Genomic DNA, 24350 nt, shown 5'->3' on the forward strand with positions numbered 1-24350 from the left:
CACTTTATAAAAGTCATTCATCATATAAATACCCAGATATATAAAGGTTATTCACTGATTTTGCAATACAATTCCTTGGCTTTATGAACATCCCTCTTTGTAACAACAGCTTTAACCCTTCCCACTCTCCGTTATTAATTAAAGTTACACTGGCAAGATGTGATATTGGTTAATATTTGCTATTCCAAGATTGCATAACCACAAAGAGAATGTGTAAATGTGCTCTCACAAACAGCTTGTACGGTGGGTGAATATGATACTGGAGTTGTTAAAAAGTCGGAGTGGATGCGAGAGTACATTTGAACGGGCGAAGATTTTTGGGCTCCAGCAAAGAGGGAAGTTTTTGCTTTTTTATTGAAATAAATTGGCATATTAATTTATTTTTTAGAGTTGCTTTATATTTCTAGTAACAATACTTCAGTGTAAATTGAATTTAGATAGATTTTTTTGTAGGTTATTACTTAGTATTGGTAAGGTCACCAATTCAAATGGGAACAGGTTTTGCAGCTCCCGCAATCGAAAGTTTTTAATTATACTTAGCCGCTTTATTGACTTAATTGTTAGATTAAATTATTTTCTATAAGTAGCTTATAGGCCTGGTCAAGCTCCGTGGTTTATTTTGAATTTAGATAGCGCGATTTAGAAAGTAAATAATACAGTACCTCGTGTCCGTAGATTAACCGTTCGTAACTTGCCGCCATTGTTATACGATACAACGTGTGGTAGCGCAAGGTTTAACGGAAAACTAGATAGCGAGTATAGTAGTATCAGTTAATCAGTAAAATTTAATAATCTTATCAAATTTCATTGTCAATTGAATTGTACTTTTTTCACTAAATAAATATCGCGACCTAGTTATTACAAACGTAACATCATAAATTAATACATATAAGTTGACAGGGAATAAGAAAGTCAAAAAACGTAACCCGAAAATAATATTCGATACCGAAATACATATATATAGTGTTATAACTGCATTGGGATATAAGTTTAGGGTTATATTTTGTATTGGAATTTTATTGAACTTGAATAGAAATCATGACTCAAGACCAGAGCAGCAAAGCAAAAGGCTCAAACTAGTGGAAGTGCTGTGGCTCAGGGGAGAACTGATGGGGGGGGGGGCGGTTGTCCTCTAAATTACAGTCTATTGAAATGCACTGCTTGTTTGACGTTTCTGGAGCAATCAGAAACGGGACATGATATTGCCAAGGGGAACGTCTTTGTGTGTGTGCGCGCGATGTAAGGGGTGCGAGAAAATCAATCGCCAACTCGGCATTGTTATGGACTTATATGAGAGCCTGAAGGACGGTGGATGCCCTCGAAGGATTTAAATTGAGGGGCAAATCAAGCTCTCAGCTGCCTACATCAATGCCAGAGCTTCCACTTGAACTTCACGCAACACAGCGGCAATCCCCAAGACAGATTGCGCTGGTCCCAAAGGAACTAGTTGTTTTAGGTGACTCTATTGTCAGGAAAACTGGAAACATATTGTGCAAAAAGGATAGATGGAACAGGATCAGGGTATGTCTGCCAGGGGAAAAGGTTGATGACGTTGTAGGGCAGATATCATCCTTTAAGGGCACAAAGGGTAATATTGTTGTACATGTTGGCACTAATGATATTAAGAGTAGGAGACCGGCAGAATTACTTAACAAGTACAAGACAATGCTGAAAAAAAGCCATGAGTTAGGGTTGAATTTGAAAGTGTCAGCAATTCTGCCCGGACACGATAGGAGGGAGTATATGATGAGAGCCTTGTCGATCAATGCGGCCCTGGAGAGACTGTGCAAGGCTCAAGGGGTAGAATTTTTCTCAGCCTGGTCTGTGCTTGTTAACAGGAGAGACTGCTTCTACAAGGATGGGATACACTTAAATAGAAAAGGTGCAAGAATATTTGCTGATGCTATCGAGGCAGAGTTAGGTGGATTGGAAAACTGCTAGCTTGGGGGGGGGGATACATGGACTAATAGATTAACAGTAGTCGCTGGCAGAGGTAAAAGTGATTCTTGCACTAATTCTATTGAAATGCAATTGAGCAGCAGCCTGGAAACCAAGGCAATGGGAATTTCCAGGACTGCTGGGAGTCATTGTGGAACAAGTAAATACATGGGCTGTGTTAGGGTAACTAGGAGTAGAAACAGGTGCATGTACACCAATGCTAGCAGTATAGTTAATAAATTCGATGAGCTTGAAGTGCTAGTCAAGACATGAAAGGCAGATATTGTTGGGATATCAGAGACATGGAGTCACACAGACATAAGCAGTGCAGAACTGGAATTTGGGGAGTACAATGTGTACAGAAAGGAGAGACAGGACATAAGGGAGGAGGGGTTATGCTGTTAGTTAAGAAACACATAAAATCTAAGGAAGTGCATCCAATTGACGTTGGTGGACAATGCAATGTTGCGTCTGGTGTAACATAAGCACTGGGAAAGGAAAAATGAGAGTAGGTGTGTGTTATAGGCCTAATGAATCTGATATAATGAGCAATTGTGCGGAGAAATAGAGTGGGCCAGTAAATCAGAGTATCTTACAATAGGAGATTTTAATTTCCCGGACATTGACTGGAATTTTTGGGTTGGTCACTCACACACTAGCAAGACTTTTGTGGATTTATTGGATGATTGTTTTCTACAGCAGCATGATTGGGAGGCAACTAGAGGGAGTAATACTCTTGATCTGATTATCATTAATGATTCTTCATGCATCAAGAATCTGCAGTTAAAGGAACCACTATTTGGCAGTGATCACAGTGTGCTGAAGTGTGATTTACTCCTTTTTTTTTTTTTTTTTTTGGTAGTTGTTGGCGCATCGGCTTCTGTGGCCATAATGCACCTCCCAAGGTTTTTGCAGTACTTTGATCCAAGCCTGAGGCGGAATTCGAACCCGCAACCTTTGGGTTGCCAGGCAGGCACTTTACCCACCTGGTAGGCCCGGTCGGCATGTTATTTACTCAAACATGTAACTGCCATCAAGGGTATAGGGAAGGGTTTTTGCTTTTGTAAAGGTGACTACGGTGGTCTGAGACAGTATTTAAATTCTATATGGTGGAACCAACTGATGATTGATGATGTTACCAACAGTAAATTCAAAATGAGAAGCATTCAAAGAATTTTTTTTTTTGGCCGGTGCAGCATAAGCCATAGGCTTTCTTGCACCGTGCGGCCGTTACTAATACTAATTAATCTTGGAAGCTACTAGACTTTTCATACCAACAAAGAAATATTGTTCAAGATTTAGGTCTAAATGGATCTCAGATTAACTAATTAGATATGTGACCGAGAAGGAAAATGCATGGGATATATATAAATTAACATGTGACACAGAAGCCTATGATAAATATAAGCTGGTCTGTAACAAAGTTACAGAGGAGGTTAGGCAAGCGAAGGCAGATTACGAGAAATCTTTGGCAAAGGATGCAAAGAAAAACAGCAAAGAGTTCTTTACGTATGTAAACTCTAGAAGGAAGGGGATGAATCAGATTGGTCCACTTGATATCGATGGTTCAACTGTTAATGGTTCTGCTCAGATAGTTAACAAACTAAATGAATATTTTACATCGACATTCACACATGAGGAGTTATTCAGGGAGGGGAATGACAGAGGTATATTGAACTCTGGCAGTAAGGTAGATAATCTTGTAATAACTGAGAGTAAAGTTGAGGAGAAATTGTTGAAGATAAACACAAGAAAGGCACCTGGGGTGGATGGAATCTATCCAGTTATATTAAAGGAGGCGGCAAAGGAAGTAAGCAAACCCTTAGCCATACTTATGAGAGCTTTCCTGGACTCAGGGGAGGTACCCATGGACTGGAGATGTGCAAATATGACCCCAATCGACAAAGGAGGATCAAAAGGAGACACAGGTAATTACAGGTAATTAACCTGTTAGGTTAACTTCTGTTCCAGGAAAATTAATGGATTCATTGGTTAAAGAAGCATTGCAGGATCATCTAGACAAGTCTTCAGTTATAGCTCGGACACAGCATGGGTTTGTTAAGGGTAAGTCTTGTCTGATCAATTTGATTGGATACTATGATGTAGTCACAAAGGAACTGGATGCAAAGAATAACTTTGATATCATGTATTTGGATCTTAGAAGAGCCTTTGATACTGTTGCACATGAAGACTGCTGCACAAATTGGAGCAGTGTGGCATTGGAGGCAAATTGCTGCTATGGATAAAGGGATGGTTGAGTGGGAGAAGACAGAGAGTGGTAATCAATGGACACTGCTCTTCGTGGACTAATGTTATTAGTGGAGTCCCTCAGGGTTCAGTCCATTGTTGTTTTCTGTATTTATAAATGATATTGATGATGGTATATCAGGCTTGTTGTTATTTTGGTTTTTTGGAGCATTGGCAACTAAGGCCATATTGATCCGGGGATATGCGGTGGTCATTTCCTGACCTTTCCACATCCTCTGTATTTGGTGGTCACTGGCTTGAACCCCGGTCTGATCAAGAAGCGTGTGCTATGCACTGCTGCTCCTGCCCACCTGGCTACAGAGGCGCCGTATATCAGGCTAAAAGTTTGCAGACAATACGAAGGTTGGCAGGGTTGTTAATGACATTAATGACAGTACACTGCTGCAGCAGGATCTAGAAAAGTTGAGCAGATGAGCTGAGAGGTGGCAAATGAAGTTTAACATTGAAAAATGTAAAGTACTACATATGGGAAGCAGTAATCCCAGAGTAACGTATAAACTCTGTGGTACCACTTCACTGACAGTGGTAGAGAATGAAAAGGACATGGGGATAATTGTGCAGGCAGATATGAAGTTTTCTGAGCTGTGCAGATGGTCTGCAAGAGTAGCTCATGGTGTCTTGTCAATGATATACAGGAATTTTTCTAGCAGGGATAAGGAGGTGATTATCCCCTTGTATAAGGTAATGGTCAGACCATACCTTGAGTAATGTATACAGGTCTGGAGGCCACATTTTAAGAAGGATGTAGAGCTGTTGGAATGAGTACAGAGAATGGCAACAAGATTAGTGAATGGAACAAAGGGTTGCTGTTATGTAGAAAGGCTTAAGTTTTGCAAATTACAGTGTCTGGAGACTAGGCACCTGTGAGGTGATCTGATTGAGGTGTATAAATTCTTGAATGGTTTGAGCATGCTCAATTGCTGATGGATTCTTCCTCTTGCTCACAATAATCGCCTGAGAGGGCATTAATTCAAATTGAGGAAAGATGGTTGTAGGATAGATGTGTGGAAGTTTGCCTTTAGCCAGCGGGTGGTTGATTGCTGGAACAAACTTCTATCTGTCGTTGTAGAGGTTGATAGCTTAAATAGATTCAAGGCAGAACTTGACAAACATCTGGATTGAGTAAATCGGTGAAATAAGGGTTTTTTTTTTTTTTTTTACAAGCTTGCTTTCTTGCATCATGTGCCTTTGATAATACTAATGCTAAAATAAAGAAAATATACAAAAATAGTGCCTTAAAAGGGAAGCAACATTAAGATATGCCTTGGGTGGGAAAATACCTGGGCTGTCACTGAGTGTTCTGATGATGAGCTCAGTATAATCATGAGGAAAACAAATTTATAAAGCAATATAATTTAAAATTTTTATTAATTATCACCATGGAAATATTGGACATTGATACAAAATTCAAGTAGAGTGTTATGGCAATACTTGAATTTAAAGCACATTATTCAATATAAATATATAATGTGCAAAATGTATGTGTATCCTTACTTATGTCATAATTTTTAATACAAAATGGAAGCAAGAAGTGTTAATTACACTGCCTATTTATCCTTAAAGATAGATAGATAAAAGTTTTTGAAAAGAAAAATGAAAATTGAATAATACATATTGGCACAACATGTATTATTTTTCAAATTTGCAGTTTTTTGATTAATATTAGAGATTACATTAACTGTATACACACAACAGATATATGCCCCTTATAACTTGTCTATATTCAAATACAGAATCTATTATTATGGTATTCTGTTGATTACAGTGCCACCTTAAGGCATTTGGAGGCTATGGTTTTTTTTTTTTTTAGATGAAATTTTTTTTAATGATGGTTAGTACTTACTGGCTGATTTCATAGAGAATCACAATATACCAATATACAGTATTATATTATATTATTTAGGGGTTGAACAGATGAGATAGTATAAAGAAAGCCTGGAAAATAAAAATACTCTTATTTGTCCTGTTTACTTTAGAAGTGGGGTCTCAAAGGGAGGTTCCCACTTTTTCAATTTGAGATGCCCAGTCTAAAGTAAAGGCACATGTAGTTCTCCCTTATGATGGGACTTCTGATCAGCATACGATATGAAATATCCACCTGTTGTAAAAAATAAGTTTTTATTAAATTAAACTGAAAAATAATTTTACTTAAAAAGTACAGTATAATTATAATTAAATCACAGCACTTTCAGTTGATCTTTTTACCAATCTTAATCTGAAACATCAAATTGTATTATATGAGGAATTACTTAAACAAAAAAACAAACATCTCAATCAAACAAAGCCTAATACTATGCTTCATATTGCTACTTAATATGTGTAGCTCCACTGATTGAATGAACTTTTATTTATTTGTGTTAATTGAACTCTTTTTATTGTTAATTTGATGTCCATGTAAAGATTAACAAGGAAATCCAACCGGAAATGTCAAAATTTAATTATTGTAACCTTCTAGATTAATTAACAAACTTAATTTTTGCAAAGCAGTGTATAAGCATGTATTTTCTATAATTAAATGTTTTTGAGATGAACGAGCTGTCGAATTTCTATACATTTTGTGTGTGTTTTGGCTCTTAAGATTGATCTTTGGTCTCTGAGTTGATTTATCTCCTCTCATCTCAGTAAGAATTTATTAAAAAAAAAAGGGGGGGGGGTTAATCCTTTAACAAGTGACTGAGTAGCCCAAACTTGTGTGGGCTCCTAGTAGTTATGCTCTGATAAGAGTGGGTTGTGTGGAGCGTTTCTTTATGGTTTTGAAGTTTGTGAAAAATGAAAATTTTGTTACATAAATGCTTTAAAAAATTAATTGCCCAAAACTGGAGTAAATTAACTGTCAAAAATCAAATTAGAATTAAATTTTTTTAAAATTTAATATTTTTTTTAAATGGTAAATTTTAAAAAGATTACTTTTCGAAGCAGTAATATCCTGTATATATATTTGTAAGTCAGACAATTGAGGATAATATTTTTGGTTTGCTCCTCTGATTTTCAAACCTATTTTTATGCTGCTGCTTATTAACACTTTGTCTACTATTAGCTGGAAACATAGATAACAGTTGGCAGAACATACTGGAAAAGTTGTTTCAAGATAATTTGTACATTAATGGATTTTTTTTTTTTTTTTTTTTTTTTTAAATAATGTTTTGGAATACTGCTCTGGTATTCCAGATAGCACACCCTGCAAAACATAAATCTATGCATATACTCATGAGAAGATTAAATGTTTTACAAAAAAACCCAGATTAAATCTTAATCTGAATATTTTTAAATACATCAATTAAGAATTTTAGGACTTTGTCAATAAAACTGAAAAGACTTATTTTATGTATGCACAAAATAAAACCGATGAATGTAATAAATTACAGAGCTAGATCTGACTTAATTTTTACAAAAATAAAACAGTTAAATATGAGTATAACATAAATAAGCATTAGAAAATTACAAGGTCATAAAAATAATCCACATTGATCATCAGAGTATAATCTACAGATTACAGACATAGTGTATAAAAAAAGCTCTATTTGACTCTATGGCCCATCTCAGAGTATACATTTATTTTATAGCTTTATAAAATATATCTTTGTCAGAGAATATTGTATGATGAGTCAAATGGCATGGATTCTGGCATTTCATCATTACAAAAACTGAAACAAGAACTAACTTATTTCAGAAATTAAAAAGCAGTGTGGCAGTATAAATATTATACAAAAAATTATACATACTTAAAAAACACAAATTATATATACAAAACATGACATTGCATTTTACTTTGAATTAACTTACTGCCAAAATGCTCCAGTTCATATCATTTGTAATGATGTGTGAAAAGAATGAACAGTTCGCTCCATCTGACAATGGCTTAGTATTCAATTCTGGAGGAGAAAAAAAGAAGAAAATTTATATAAGTTATATATATATATTATGATATATATATTTTTTTCATTACACATATATTATACGGTAAACTCCTGTTATAACACACTGTTTATAGGACTCATTTCTTCCAGTCTCAAGATCAATCCTATGAATTTTTTATTATAGCGCTCCCATTTAAAACACTTTCCCACTTAATTACAATTTTTTAAGGTTTCAAGGAATAAATTCAGATATAATGCTGCTTCTGCTTGAATTTTGGGTTTGGGAAAAAGGATGATGGAGACTAGGCATTGTTTATGGTGCAGTTTCATTTATTTCATAGAAATTATTGACAGTGCAGGTCATGTTTATATCATGTTTAATTTGAATCACTGAAGATCGATAGCCTGCTCATTGTAACTCTGTCTCTTCCTATTTATTGGTGCATTCATATACTTTTTTTTTAAATTCAGCAGGGTTTATTTGCTTTCTTTGCTGATGCAGTAATTAGTGTCTTTTAATGATAGTATTATTATGTAAATACTACATTTATCATAGTAATGTAATACTCAAGATATGTTTAGTATAATTTAATAAAATCCTTTTTTAAAATCGTCATTGTTTTTAACAGCAGGAAAGAAAAGAAATGGTAAAGATGGCCTAAAAGCAAGCATAGGTTTCAACTTACATATTAAATATTTCATCATTTTTTTTTAAATTAAAAAATGATTGTCTAGTACTCCCATGAACTTATTTAAGTTGTTGACCTCACTACAATATATGGAAGTTTGTTCCAACTCTCAACCACCACTGGCTAAAGGAAAATTTCCACACATCTATTCTACAATTGTTTTTCCTCAATTTGAATTTATATCCTCTCAGTTGAGTAATCTGAGGAAAAATCCCATCAGCATTGAGCTTGCTCAAACCATTCAAACATCTCAATCAGATCACCTCGCAGGCGCCTAGTCTCCAGACACTGCAATCTGCAGAATGTAATACTTTCTTGGTAACAGCAATCTTTTGTTCAACTCACTAACCTTGTTGCCCTTCTCTGTATTCATTCCAGAAGCTGTACATCCTTCCTAAAGTAAGGCATCCAGACCTGTATACAGTACTCAAGGTGTGGCCTGATCAATGCATTATACAGGGGGAAAATCACTTCCTTTATCCCTGTTAGCAAAATTCCTGTATATCACTGACAAGACACCATGAGCTATTCTTGCAGCCTGTCTGCACTGCTCAGAAAACTTCATATCTGACTGCACAATTACCACCAGGTCCTTTTCATTCTCCAATACCCTGAGTGTAGTACAACCCAGTTGGTTGGTTGGTTGGTTATTTGGTTTTTAGGAGCATTAGCAACTAAGGCCATATTGCTCCGTGATATGCGGTGGTCATTCCCTGACCTTTCCGCATCCTCCGTATTTGGTGGTGATGGGCTCAAACCCTGGTCTAATCAAGAAACGTGTGCTACGCACTGCTGCTCCTTCCCACCTGGCTACGGAGGCGCCACCCAGTTGGTACCTCATTCTGGGGTTACTACTACCCATATGCACATCTATACTTTACATTTGTCAATGTTAAACTTCAGTTACCACCTCTCAGCCCATCTGCTCAACTTTTCTAGTTCCTGTTGCAGTAGTGTACTATCGTTACTGTCAGTCACACAACCCTGCCAAATTTTGTATCATCTGCAAACTTTGACATTAACTGTGATATACCTTAATCAATATTAGCATTAGCATTAGTAGAGGTATATGATGCAAGAAAGCAAGCTTATATAGCATCAGCCAAAAAAAACAAAAAAAAACCAACAACCCTTCTCATTTCACCCATCTACTCACTCCAAATGTTTGTCTAGTTCTGCCTTGAATCTATTTAAGCTATCAACTGCTACAACGACAGATGGAATCTGTTCCAGCAATCAACCACCCACTGGCTAAAGGCAAACTTCAGCACATCTATCCTACAACTGCCTTTCCTCAATTTGAATTTATGCCCTCTCAGGCAATTATTCTGAGCAAGAGGAAGAATTCCATCAGCATTGAGTGTGCTCAAACCATTCAAAGCCTTATACACCTCAATCAGATCACCTTGCAGGTGGCTACTCTCCACACACTGTAATTTGCAAAACTTAAGCCTTTCTTCGTAAGAGCAACCCTTTGTTCCATTCAATCTTGTTGCCCTTCTCTGTACCCGTTCCAGCAGCTCCAGATCCTTCTTAAAAATGAGGCCTCCAGACCTGTACTCAAGGTGTGGCCTGACCATTGCCTTATACAAGGGGATAATCACCTTCTTATCAATGCAAGAAAAATTCCTGTATATCATTGACAAGACACCATGAGCTACTCTTACAGACGGTCTGCACTGCTCAGAAAACTTCATATCTGACTGCACAATTATCCCCAGGTCCTTTTCATTCTCTACCACCGTTAGTGTAGTGCCACACAGTTGATACGTTACTCTGGGGTTACTGCTTCCCATATTCAGTACTTTACATTTATCAATGTTAAACTTCATTTGCCACCTCTCAGCCCATCTAAAACAACAATGGATCCAACACGGACCCCTGGGGGATTCCACTAATAACATAATCCACGAAGAGCAGTGTCCATTCATTAGTACTTTCTGTGTTCTCCCACTCAACCAGCCTTTTATCCAATGTAGGCACCTTGCTCTATTGCTCCAATTTGTACAGTAGTCTTCCGTGTGCAGCAGTATCAAAAGCTTTCCTAAAATCCAAGTATATGATATCAAAATTATTTTTTTTGCATCCGGTTCCTTTGTAACTACATCACAGGATCCAATCAAATTTGTCAGACAAAATTTCTCTTTAGGAAACCAATGCTGTGTCTGAACTATAACTGTATTCTTGTCCAGATGATCCTGCATTGCTTCTTTAACAGTGACTCCATTATTTTCCCCTGGAACAGATGTTAAAATAACAGGGGTGTAATTACTTGTGTCACCCTTTGTGCATTGGGGACACATTTGCACATCTTCCGTCCATGGGGACCTCCCCTGAGTCTAAGGAAGCTTTCATAATTATGGCTAAGGGTTTGCTTACTTTCTTATGTTCAATTTGAACAATTTCTCCTCCACTTTGCTCTCAGTTATTACAAAATCATTCAGCTCTGTGTCAGAGTTTGATAAGCTTCTGGCCTCCACTTTCCTACGAACTTCCTAATTTGTGAATATAGATGCAAAATACTTATTGAGCCTGTCAGCCACCTCAGCAGGTTCATCAACAATCGAACCGTCAACGTCATGTGGACTAATCTTGATTCATCACCTTCCTTCTAGAGTTTACATAAGTAAAGAAGTCTTTGCGGTTTTTCTTTGTATCCTTTGCCAAATAGTTTTCATAATTTGCCTTCATTGCCTAACCTCCTTTGTGACTTGGTTGCAGACTATGTTATATCTAATATAGTTTTCTGTGTCACCTGATAATTTATATGCATCCCATGCATTTTTCTTCTCTGCCACAAGTCTCATTAGTTCATCTGCCTTCCATTTGGGACTAAACCTTGAACAGTATTTCTTAGTTGGTATGAAAAGCCTGGTAGTTTCTAAGATTACTCCTTGAATACTTCCCAATTAGAATTTGCTGTTGGTAACATAATCAGTTGGTCCCACAGTATAGAATTTAAAACTGTCTGCGACCACTGTAGTCACCTTTATGAAAGGAAAAAACCTTTCTTTTTACCCCTGATGGTAGTTACATCAGTACACGGTGATCACTGCTACCTAGTGTTTCCTTTTTCTGCAGATTTTTAATACACGAAGAATTGCTGCTGATAATCAGATCAAGAGTATTTCTCCCTCTAGTTGCCTCTAAAACATGATGCTGTAGAAAAGAATAATCCAATAAATTCACAAAACCTTGTTAGTGTGCGAATGACCAACCCACAAGTTCCAGTCAATATCTGGGAAGTTAAAATCTGCCATTATAAGGCAATCTGATTTGTTGGCTGAATCTATTTGTGTGTGCAGTTGTTCATTGTACTCATTTGATTAATTGGGCTTATAACAGACTCCTTTTCTCAAATTTGCTTTCCCAGTGATTATGTCACAGCAAACTGACTCAACATTACGCTGTCCACCCATGTCAGCTAGATGCACTTCCTTAGATTTTATGTGTTTCTTAACTAACAGCATAAACCCTCCTCCTTTTCTATCTTGTCTATCTTTTCTATACATATTGTGCTCCCCAAATTCCAATTCTAACTACTTATATCTATGTTACAACACGTCTCTGTTATCCCAACAATATCTGCCTTGACCAGCAACTCAAATTCATCAAATTTATTTACTAAACTTTTAGCATTAGTGTACATTTAAGTATGCATGCACCTGTTCTTACTCTTAGTTATTCTAACACAGCCCAGGTATTTATTTTTTCCATGATAATTCCCAGCAATCCTGGAAATCCCCAGAATGTTGCTTTCAAGACTGCTGCTCATTTCAATAGAAGCAGTGCAAGAATCACTTTTACCTCTGCCTGTGGCTACTATTAATCCATTAGACTGTGAATCCCCCCCCCCCAAGTTAGCAGTTTTCCGACGCACCTAACACTGCCTCTACAGCATCAACAAATACTCTTACACCCTTTCTATTTAAGTGTCTCACATCCCTGCAGAAGCAGTCTCTCCTGTTAACAAGCACAAACCAAGCTGAGAAATATTTTACCCCATGAACCTTGCACAATCTCTCCAGGGCCAAATTGATTGACCAGGCTCTCATCATATACTCCCTCCTACTGTGTCTGGGCAGAATTGGAGACACTTTCAAATTTAACCCTAACTTGCAACTTTTTCTCAACATTGACCTGTACTTTTTAAGTAAGTCCAATGATCTCCTACTTTTAATGTCATTAGTGCTAACGTGTACAACAACATCACTATTTGTGCCCTTTAATCTGCTCTATAATTTCATCAGCATTTATCCCTGACAGACATACTCTGGTTTTATTCCATTTATCCTTTTTTGCAGAATATATTTCCTGTCTCTCTGACAATAGAGTCACCGACAATAACTAGCTCCTGTGGAACCAGCTCTTTACGCTTTGAACATTGCTGTCATGTTTCCTGATGCACAAGAGTGAGTTCTGGCATTGAGTTGGACCTCCGAGAGCTTGATGGGTCCTCAATTTTATTTCCTTCGAGGGCATCTACCCTACTCTTCACTCTTATAAATACCCATCAGAACACTGATTTGGCACCTAATTTCCTGATGCCCTGCACCTATCACGCACAAAGACGTTCTCCATGGCTAGATCATGTCCTCTTCCAGAAAGATTCATAAACACTCCAAAGTTGCACATTTTTTTAGGCTATGATGCATTGGAGAATTGTCCCATTCAGTTCTCCCCCGAGCTAACGCACTCCCGCTACTTTGTGCTTGTTACTTTGCTGATTTAGTCTGGGGCAAAATTTCTGTCTAAATACTATTTAATTGATTAACAATGAAAAGTAATGATTGATTTATTAATTTAAAATACTGTGCTAAGCTGATGTGTATTGTGCTATTTAGTTCTTACATTATGGTTTTAGCATTACCATTAGTTGAGGCATATGATGCCAGAAAGCAAGTTAATAGAGCATTAGCAAAAAAAAATAATAATAATAATAAAAAAAAAAATTAGATTAAATAAAAAAAAAAAAAGCCCCTTCCCATTTCACCCATCCGGTCACTCCAAATGTTTGTCCAGCCTTAAATTTATTTAAGCTATCAACTTCCACAACAACAGTTCCAACAATCAACTATCCACTGGCTAAAGGCAAACTTCTGCACATCTATTCTACACTGTCTTTCCTCAATTTGAATCTATGCTCCCTCAGGTTCTTAACCTGAGCAAGCAAAAGAATCCCATCAGCACTGAGACTGCTCAAACAATTAAGGCCTTATACACCTCAGTCAGATGACCTCGCAGGTGCCTAGTCTCCAAATGCTGTAATTTTCAGAACTTAAGCCTTTCTTCATAAGCGCACCCCTTTGTTCCTCTCACCAATCTTGTTGCCCTTCTCTATACTCATTCTAGGAACACTACATCCTTCCTAACATGAGGCCTCCAGACCTGTACACAGTACTCAAGGCATTGCCTGACCATTGCCTTATACAGAGGTATAATCACCTCCTTGTCTCTGCTAGCAAAATCCCTATATATCATCGACAAAACTCCATGACCTGCTCTGGCAGCTCATCTGCACTGCTTAGAGAACTTCATATCCAACTGCGCAATTACCCTGAGGTCTTTTTCATTTTCCACCTCCCTTAGTGTAGCAAATATGGGTAGCAGTACTTTGCAGTTGTCAATATTAAACTTCAGTTGCCACTTCTCAGCCCACCTGCCTAACTTTTCTAGATCCTGTTGCAGTAGCATACTGTCTTTACTTTCATTAACAACCCTGACAACGTTTGTATCATCTACAAACTTGGATATTAAGCCTGATATACCTTCATCGATATCATTAATAAATACACAAAACAACAGTGGGCCCTGCACTGAACCCTGAGGGACTCCACTAATAACCTCAGTCCACGTAGACCAGTGTCTATTTATTACCACTCTCTGCCGTCTTCCACTCAACCATCCCTTTTATTCACTGCAGCAACTTGCCCTCAATGCCATACCACTCCAATTTGTACAGCAGTCTTCCATGTGGAACAGTATCAAACGCTTTCCTGAAATCCAAGTATATGATATGAAAATTATTTTTTGCATTCAGTTCCTTTTTGACCAAGTCATAGTAGTTGTTGTTGTTATTTGGTTTTTTAGGAGCATTAGCAACTAAGGCCATATGGTTCCGGGGATATGCAGTGGTCATTCCCTGACCTTTCCGCATTCTCTGTATTTGGTGGTCACGGGCTCGAACCCTGCTCTAATCAAGAAACGCATGCTACGCACTGCCGCTCCTGCCCACTTGGCTACGGAGGTGCCTCCACATCATAGTATACAATCAAATTGGTCAGACAAGACTTCCTCTTAACAAATCCATGCTGTGTCTGAACTATTACTGCAGTCTTGTCTAGGTGATCCTGTATCACTTCTTTAACCAGTGACTCCATTATTTTCCCCGGAACAGAAGTTAAACTAACAGTTCTATAATTATTTGCGTCATTCTTTGAACCCCCTTTGTGAATTGGGGATACATTTGCATATCTCCAGTTCATGGGGACTACCCTGAATCTAAGGATGCTCTCATAATTATGGCTAAGGGTTTGCTTACTTCCCTCGCTGCCTCTTTCAGTATAACTTGATAGATTCTATCTGCCCCAGGTTCCTTGTTTATGTTTAATTTCAACAATTTCTCCTCCACTTTTCTCTCTGTTATTACAAAATCATTTAGCTCCCTCTTAGAGTTTAGTAAACTTCTGTCCTCCCCAACCTTAAAGAATTCCTCATGTGTGAATGTAGATGCAAAATACTCATTCAGTTTGTCAGCTATCTGAGCAGGATCATCAACAGTTGAACCACCAATATCAAGTGGACCAGTCTGATTCATCCCCTTCCTTCCAGAGTTTCCATAAGTAAAGAAGTCCTTGTTTTTCTTTGCATCCTTTGCCAAGGATTTCTTGTAATCAGTCGTCACTTGCCTAACTTCCTTTGTGACTTGATTACAGACTATCTTATATCTGCCATAGACTTGTGTCATGCCACATATTTTTCTTCTCTGTCACAAGCCTTATTAGTTCATCTTGATATCCATGTAGGCTTAAGTCTTGAACAGTATTTCTTAGCTGGTATGAAAAAGCCTAGTAGCTTCCAAGAAAAGACTAGTAGCTTCCTTGAAGGATTCCCATGTAGAATTTACTGTTTTTAACATCATCAGTTGATCTCACTGTATAGAATTTAAAAACTACCTGAGACCACTGTAGTCACCTTTATGAAAACAAAAACCCTTCCCTTTACTCTTGATGGTAGTTACAGCTTTAAGTTAATTCCCACATCAGTACACTGGGATCACTGCTACCTAGTGGTTCCTTTATCTGTAAATTCCTAATGCATGAGCCATCACTGCTGATAATCAGATCAAGAGTATTGCCCTCCTCTGGTTGCTCCTTGAACATGTTGCTGTAGAACAGGGGCTCACATCTGGTGAGCATGGGCTTGGCACACCCAGGGTCCTGAGCTGGATATCATCATTCTTCTTTTTTTGGTGATTCCCTCCTACATCTCTCTCTCGCTCTCAGGGTACTGAAATTTTTTTTTTCGCTGGTGCAGCATAAGTTTCAGGCTTCCTTGAACCATATGGATAATAATAATAATAATAAAACAATCCTCCAATAAATCCACAAAAAGTGCGAGTGACCAATCCACAAGTTCCAGTCAATATCTGGAAAGTTAAAATCCCCCATTACACAACATTCTGATTTACTGCCCTAATCTATTTCTTTGTACAATTGTTCATTGTACTCATCAGAGTCATTAGGCCTAAAACACACTTCTACTCTCATTTTCTGTGTTTATGTCACACAAAACTGACTCAACATTGCACTGGCCACCTATGTCAACTGGATGCACTTCCTTAGATTTTATGCATTTCTTAACTAACAGCATAACCCCTCCTCCCTTCCTATCCTTTCTGTACATATTGTTCTCCCCAAATTCCAATTCTCCACTGCTTATATCTGTGTCACACCCTGTCTCTGATATCCTCTCCATTCATGATGGTAATGAGCGAGCTCAGATGATCTGACTGAAGTGGTGTTACTCCATATCATCTCCTTTATGTAGCAATGAAGATAATGAGACTGAGAACGAGAGACTCTTTGACGGTGGCTTTCAAATACACAGGTAAAGATACAAAACTGACCTGTGAGCAAGTTCAATCCAAAGAATATATTAACAGCTCTATCTAAAACAATTTGGCCTTCCTAAGGATAATCCAAACCCGATGTAAGCACGCTCTATTTGCTATGATTAGACAGCTCAGTAAACCTGCAACGTTCTTAACTCTTTGAGTGCCATTAAAAACGGTTGGCTGCACTTGCTTGAGCTATTGTACAAGTTATAGAATAAGGGGCAGGTGAGAATGATGCGAGCAACATGGACTTCATGCAGAAGGTGATGCTAGTGAACGAAGTTGCTGTAACTTGTGTGATATACTTCAAGAAAATTGTGGATGTAATTATGAACATATTGCAATCGAAATGTTACAGCTGAATATTGGGCAATTTTACGTGGTCAACTTTTTCAAGCACATAGAATTTCAACATCGCAGTAGTCCACACACGCACATTTTGCTGTGACTAAATAATGCTACCAAAGATCCTTTAGCCGAGAACAAAGAAGACAGCATCACAATGATTGACAAGTTACTGTCTGTCTCCACTAGTGAGACTTTGGGGAGCATCAAGTTTCAAACTCACAAACATACATTCATGTGTAACAAGAAAATAATGCGGGATAAATGACACACCAATTGAAGCATCATTCATGCCTTGTTGCATGAATGGTGCTTTAAATCGATAAAATTGTGTCGCAAAATTGTCATTTCCGTCACTGACACCTGTTTCATCTGGTTTGTCGATCTGATAGACAAACTGGAAATTATGTTAAATAACGTCATTTCCATGTTGCAGAATCTTGACAAATTGGTTTTACTTCAGTCCGAAATTTAGTAGGTGCCGCCAAAGATGTTTTCTTATAAAAAAAACCTCTCCTTCACTTTTCTTATAAAAAAAACCTCTCCTTCTCCTTCACTGGAGAAGTTCCATACAGATGACTTTCCGGGCTTCTTTGTGCTCATGTGTCAACATTTTTGGAACCGACCAGGTGCAAACCTTGTTGTAGCCTAGTTCCTATATGATGGTTGTCACAGCAGTTTCACTATACCTACTGCGTCACACATTTATTTTCACTATACCTACTGCGTCACACGTGTTGTGATGTGGTGGTCCTCTTTGATCAGCGCATCAATCCCTTCTCTTGTTGTCACTGATGTTACTGGCCGGTTGCTTCGGAGCTTGTCAACAGTGTCACTTGTATTGTTGTGGCCTTCTTCCTTGTGGTGTGGACAGGTGCTGGGGAGCAGCCATCCTGATGATCGCTGCTCCCTAAGGGCTGGGTGCAGCAGGGCAAACAGAACGGGACACGCACTTCGCAGATAAAGCAGTGTAATGTGGCAGAGTTGAATTGAAGTTTTGGATGCCACCATGCATGGGACACAACACATGTCCACACACATTGTCACTTTCTTCCAGAAAATCATAAGGTTCATGCTTGGTGTTTTAACTCTTATAGTTAGCTCCCAGATATTATTATTATTAATTTATTTCAACGTTGAGGAGATACCCCTGGGACAGCCATTGGCTAGAAGGGTGTGAGTTACATTCTAAGGTGTGAAGCAGACCTCAAAAGCAAAAAGGCTACAAAGTCCATGGGATGTTTCACCCTGAAAGGTTGAATACAAAATTTTGAAATATATGAGTAATTATAATTTTATAAATAGAATATTTCAAATGTTGGCAACTTAGGTGGACATCTAGAATAATAAGAAGATAGTTAATAATAATAGTTAAAAGGGATCAAAATTGAATGCAGTTTTGAGCTGAGTAGCTGTGCACTAAAGTTGCATGAGACAATAGGAGTCGGCAAAGACTTTTTCATTACAGAGCTTTTGCGGTTCATTTCTTAGTTGATTGAAGAGTTCTATCATGTTTGCTAAAAAAAGCGACTTAGGCTGTCCAGGTTTTTTAAGCTGCTTTGAAGAGGATGTCTTGTTTTAGAATTACTGGGAGCTTCTCGATGAGAGTGAAACAAGCCATCAATACTGGGAGCATCTAATCTTCCTATTAGCTGGGCTAATGTGAAAATGTTTCTTGTGTTAATTGTCTGTTTCCAGGGAGAAATATTGAGGTTGGAAAGTAGGATGGCTCTAGAGATAGTAAATGGGTGATTCAAGATCCTGTTCAGCCATCTCAAGAGCCAGTATTCAGTACATACGCAAGTTTTCAGGTTGCTCGGTGGGGCAGAGGACCAAATCTGTAAAACATACAGTGAGATGGGAAGTATACATTTCAAGATATACTTTTGAACAAGATCTGGATTTGTAATGCTGATTAACTCCTGGTTGGCAGTCCAGAGTGCTGCATATGTTTTTGCTTTGATGTAATCAAAGTGTTTGGAGAATGTTAGTTCCTCATCCCATTTTAGGCCAAGGTTTATGTGCGATTTAACCCTTGGAAACTCACATCCACTTACCAGCATAGAGATATTGTTCCTGCTCTTTTTCTTTGTAATTGTCAACTGGGCAGATCTGCTTGGGTTTAAATGTGGTCCAATATAGTCAAGCTAATACTCCAGTTCATTTATTGGCTTGTTGATTTGTTTGCTTAACTTGTTGTAGATCTTTAGATTTGATGAAGAATTTCAGGTCATCAGCATATGTAATAAAGTTGTCTTTATGGAATGCAAAAAATGGTTCCAGAGCTACAGCAAATAAAAGTGAAGAGAGAGAGAACACCTCCCTGTGACACGCCCTGTGAAATGAAATAATGGGCAATAAAATCATCTATCATGTTTGTTTTGTATGATTTTGGCCACCCCCATGTAAAAGAAAGGTGACTTCTAGTCAGTGAATAGTTGGTGAATAGAATGACATAATTTTCTGGTTGACTGAGTTATTTTAAAGATGGAAATTGATTTCTAAAACTGTCTGATTTGGAATTCTCTTTAGTTTCCATAATGGCACTTATGGCTTTTTTAACGGCCAACTTTGTTATATTCACAAATACTGATTTGAGAAGATTTTTAGTTATATTTTTGGAAATATGGATGGCCGTACGTAGGCAGGCAACCATTTTTGACTACAAAATTGTCCTGGCCTGGTTTTATTTTCATAATTTACGCTGTTGCTGAAAAACAAATATTGGAATGAATGTTCTGGCCATATTGTTTTCCTCTACTATCTAGACTAAGATGGCACAGGGATGGGAAATTTTGGCACTAAATGTTACAGGAGGCTGACACAGTGGATGTGACTTCATCTAAGATTATGTATGTTCACACTGTAGTTTAGGTTTAGAATTACAGTGTGAACATACATATATTGCACACATGGTATTTTAAACTGTCATTATTATTATTATTAGCCATATGGTGCAAGGAAGCCTGAGGCTTTTTCTGCCAAAAAAAATTCCTGAGTTACCCTGTGTGTGTGTGTGTGTGTGTGTGTGTGTGTGAGAGAGAGAGAGAGAGAGAGAGAGAGAGAGAGAGAGAGAGAGAGAGAGAGAGAGAGAGAGAGAGAGAGAGAGAGTGTGTGTGTGTCAGAAGTAGAAGTGAATCACCAAGAAAGGGAAAAATTATGATATCCAGCTCAGGACCCTGGGTGTGCCAAGCCCATAGTACTCACCAGATGTGAGCCCCTGGGGTTATATTGAGGAGTGACATCATCTAGACCCAGGTTTCCTATTGGCTTAGAGATAAACTGGAGTTAATACATATTGGACATGTGTTTTTATAAAGGGCGGCTCCTTGAACACCAGTTCATCTCCACCTCTTATCTCTGTGCGGAACAGTATCACTACAAATGGGCCAGATATGTGAATGACGTAGGCTTGTGTGTGTGTGTGTGTGTGTGTGTGTGTGTGTTCTGTTGTTGTCTGGCCACTTGGCTACCCAGAAGTGTCAGTCACCTGGACAGATGATTCTGGGTACTTGTCCACGCCATGGGAAAGTGGGCCAGTCCCAATAGTGCTCATGCTATCTCAGTTCGAGACTCTGACCCACCTGATGTTGCCAAATGGTGGGCCAGATTCCTCTGGGGGGCCCACTTCAGAGGAGAAAAAAAAATGAGAGAGAGAGAGATTCCCGTGCCATATTTAAAAAAAAAAAAAAAAAAAAAGGAGAGAGAGAGAGACAGAGAGAGATTCTCTCTCTCTCTCCCTCCCTCCCTCCCTCCCTCGTTGGGTTTGGGGCCAGAGGTATGAATAACTGCTGTCATCTCAGACTGTACAAGTCTTCTCATAAAAACTTCTTTACTTAATACATATTGTAAACTGATAAGTTATATATATATAATATATTGTAAACTGTCATGGTTGCCTGGTGATAGTTTTGGAGGGAAGTGCTTGTTGGAGGCCGCCATCTTGGAGTTTTGCTAGTTCCAGACTGATGTATATAGTGATTATCAAAATATTTGCTTTAAACTTGATATTGCCATATAATGGATATAACTGTATATAAATTGCCTATAAGGCCTAGGATGGCTTAGGAGAGGTCCCTGGGCCCTTTTGCATAGTTAAATTTAAGTTTAAATTGATATTTCAGAGTTTTCTAACATTACCTGAAAATAGCATACAGATTTAAATTGCACTGATTTTGGCTAAATTTGACCACTGGTTTAAGCTTGAATTTTAGGCTTCCCACTGGCCTAATAATTCTTAAATAATTACCTCTAACAGCCAATCAAAATACTTAATTTTTGAAATTTTTAGCATACCTGTCAGTTGGGTGTTGAAACAACAAATCTTAAACTTTTAGTAAAATTGAATCTATACTCAAATTATCAGCATTTTCATCCAGGTATTAATAATGCTTTCCTATGGGAAAGAGTACATTATGATTTTTCATTCCTGATTTTCACTGTATATATATTTCATAACTTGTAAATTTGGTGATAGTTTAAATATCTGACTGTTTTATAGGGTAACTGCCAAAGGACGTTTGATGTTGGCTTGTCTTGTAAGGTATTATTGAATAGAGGTTAAATTTTTCTCAGTCTTATTAAAATTTGTTAAAATGTCAGATGAAAATTTGTCCGAAGCAGCTATGCCGTGTAATCTGACAGTTGTCCCTGGGATTGCGGTGGCCAGTTTGTTTGAGGAACAGGAACCATTTAAGCAATTTGTTGAATTATTTAGTAAAGATTTGTTGGGTAAACAGTTCCCACCATTACCAACAACTCAAGAAGAGTTGAATAACAGTGTAAATAGTTAGCATTAGTAGAGGCGTATGAGGCAAGAAAGCAAGCTTATCTTGCATCAAATGCCTCTACTAATGCTAATGCTTATGCAGCATCAGCCAGGAAAAAAAAAACTTCCACTTCACCCCTCCGTTCGTTCAAAATACCTGTCCAGCTGAGCCTTAAATTTATTTAGGCTATCAACTTCCACAACAAGGGATGGAAGTCTGTTAAACAAACCAACTATCCGCTGGCTAAAGGCAAATTTCTGCACATCTATTCTGCATCTGTCTTTCCTCAATTTCAATTTATGCCCACTCAGGTGATTATTCTGAGCAAGAGGAAGAATCCCATCAGCATTGAGCATGCTCAAACCATTCAAGGCCTTATACACCTCAATCAGATCACTTCGCAGGAGCCTAGTCTCCAGACACTGTAATATGCAAAACTTAAGCCTTTCTTCGTAAGAGCAACCCTTTGTTCCATTCACTAATCTTGTTACCCTTCTCTGTACTAGTTCCAGCAGCTCTACATCCTTCTTGAAATGAGGCCTCCAGACCTGCATACAGTACTCAAGGTGTGGCCTGACCATTACCTTATACAAGGGAATAATCACCCCCTTATCCCTGCTAGAAAAATTCCTATATATCATTGACAAGACACCATGAGCTACTCTTGCAGCCCATCTGCACTGCTCAGAGAACTTCATATCTGCCTGCACAATTACCCCCAGGTCCTTTCATTCTCTACCACTGTCAGTGGTAGTACCAAGAGTTGATACATTGCTCTGGGGTTGCTGTTTCCCATATGTAGTATTTTACATTTGTCAATGTGAAACTTCATTTGCCACCTCTCAGCCCATCTGCTCAACCTTTCCAGATCCTGTTGCAGCAGCATAGCGTTCAGTAGTGTCCTTAACAACCATGCCAACCTTTGTATCGTCTGCAAACGTGGACATTAAGCTTGATATACCATCATCAATATTATTTATAAATACAGAAAATAATAATGGACCCAACACTGAACCCTGAGGGACTCCACTATTAACATTAGTCCATGATGAGCAGTGTCCATTGATTACCACTCTCTGTCTTCTCCCCCTCAACCACCCCTTTATCCATAGCAGCGATTTGCCTTCAATGCCACACTGCTCCAATTTGTGCAGCAGTCTTCCATGTGCAACAGTATCAAAAGCCTTTCTAAGATCCAAGTATATAAAATCAAAGTAATTCCCTGCATCCAGTTCTTTTGTGACTGCATCATAGTATCCAATCAAATTGGTCAGGCAAGACTTTCCCTTAACAAAATAATGCTGTGTCCGAGCTATAACTGAAGTCTTGTCTAGATGATCCTGCAGTGCTTCTTTAACCAGTGCCTCCATTAATTTTCCTGGAACAGAAGTTAAACTCACAGGACTATAATTACTTGTGTCAGCCTTTGATCCTCCTTTGTGAATTGGGATCAGATTTGCACATCTCTAGTCTATGGGTACCTCCCCTGAGTCCAAGGAAGCTCTCATAATTATGGCTAAGGGTTTGCGTAATTCCTTTGCTGCCTCCTTTAATATAACTGGATAGATCCCATCCACCCCAGGTGCCTTTCTTGTGTTTATCTTCAACAATTTCTCCTCCACTTTACTCTCAGTTATTACAAGATTATCTAGTTTACTGCCAGAGTTGAATATACCTCTGGCATTCCCATTGCTGAATAACTCCTCATGTGTGAATGTTGATGCAAAATATTCATTTAGTTTGTTAGCTACCTGAGCAGGATCATCAACAGTTGAACCATCGATATCAAGTGGACCAATCTGATTCATCCCCTTCCTTTTAGAGTTTACATAAGTAAAGAAATCTTTGCTGTTTTTCTTTGCATCCTTTGCCAAAGATTTCTCATAATCTGCCTTCGCCTGCCTAACCTTCTTTGTAACTTGGTTACAGATCAACTTATATCTATCATAGGCTTCTGTGTCACATGTTAATTTATATGTATCCCATGCATTTTACTTCTCTGGCATTTTTCAACAGCAAATTCAAAATGGAAAGCATTCATTTAGGCCTAAACCTTGAACAATATTTCTTAGTTGGTATGTAAAGCCTAGTAGCTTCCAAGATAAGTTCTTTGAATGCGTCCCATTTTGAATTTACTGTTGGTAACATCATCAGTTGGTCCCCCTGTATAGAATTTAAATACTGTCTGAGACCATCGTAGTCACCTTTATGAAAGCAATAACCCTTCCCTTTACCCCTGCTGGTAGTTACCTCTTTGAGTAGATCTCACTTCAGCACACTGTGATCACTGCCACCTAGTGGTTCCTTTATCTGCACATTCTTAATGCACGAAGAATCACTACTGATAATCAAATCAAGAGTATTATTC

General features: G+C 38.1%; 1 protein-coding gene across 1 annotated transcript in view; it reads right to left on the reverse strand.

Annotated features, from left to right (window-relative positions):
* Positions 1 to 5913: 5913 nt before the first annotated feature.
* LOC150087426 (cilia- and flagella-associated protein 44) overlaps positions 5914 to 24350 on the reverse strand; it is a 577933-nt gene continuing 559496 nt past the window's right edge. Inside the window, exons 31-32 of the mRNA XM_090372063.1 lie at positions 7990 to 8078; positions 5914 to 6304 (exon numbers count right to left, since the gene is read on the reverse strand). Coding sequence (XP_090228189.1) covers positions 8073 to 8078 — 6 coding nt within the window. The 3' untranslated portion in view covers positions 5914 to 6304; positions 7990 to 8072. The remainder of the gene's footprint in view (positions 6305 to 7989; positions 8079 to 24350) is intronic.

The sequence above is a fragment of the Mastigoproctus giganteus genome, chromosome 4, assembly GCF_048544385.1.
Source record: "Mastigoproctus giganteus isolate SK-2022 chromosome 4, ASM4854438v1, whole genome shotgun sequence".
In the NCBI taxonomy this organism is placed as follows: Eukaryota; Metazoa; Arthropoda; class Arachnida; order Uropygi; family Thelyphonidae; genus Mastigoproctus; species Mastigoproctus giganteus.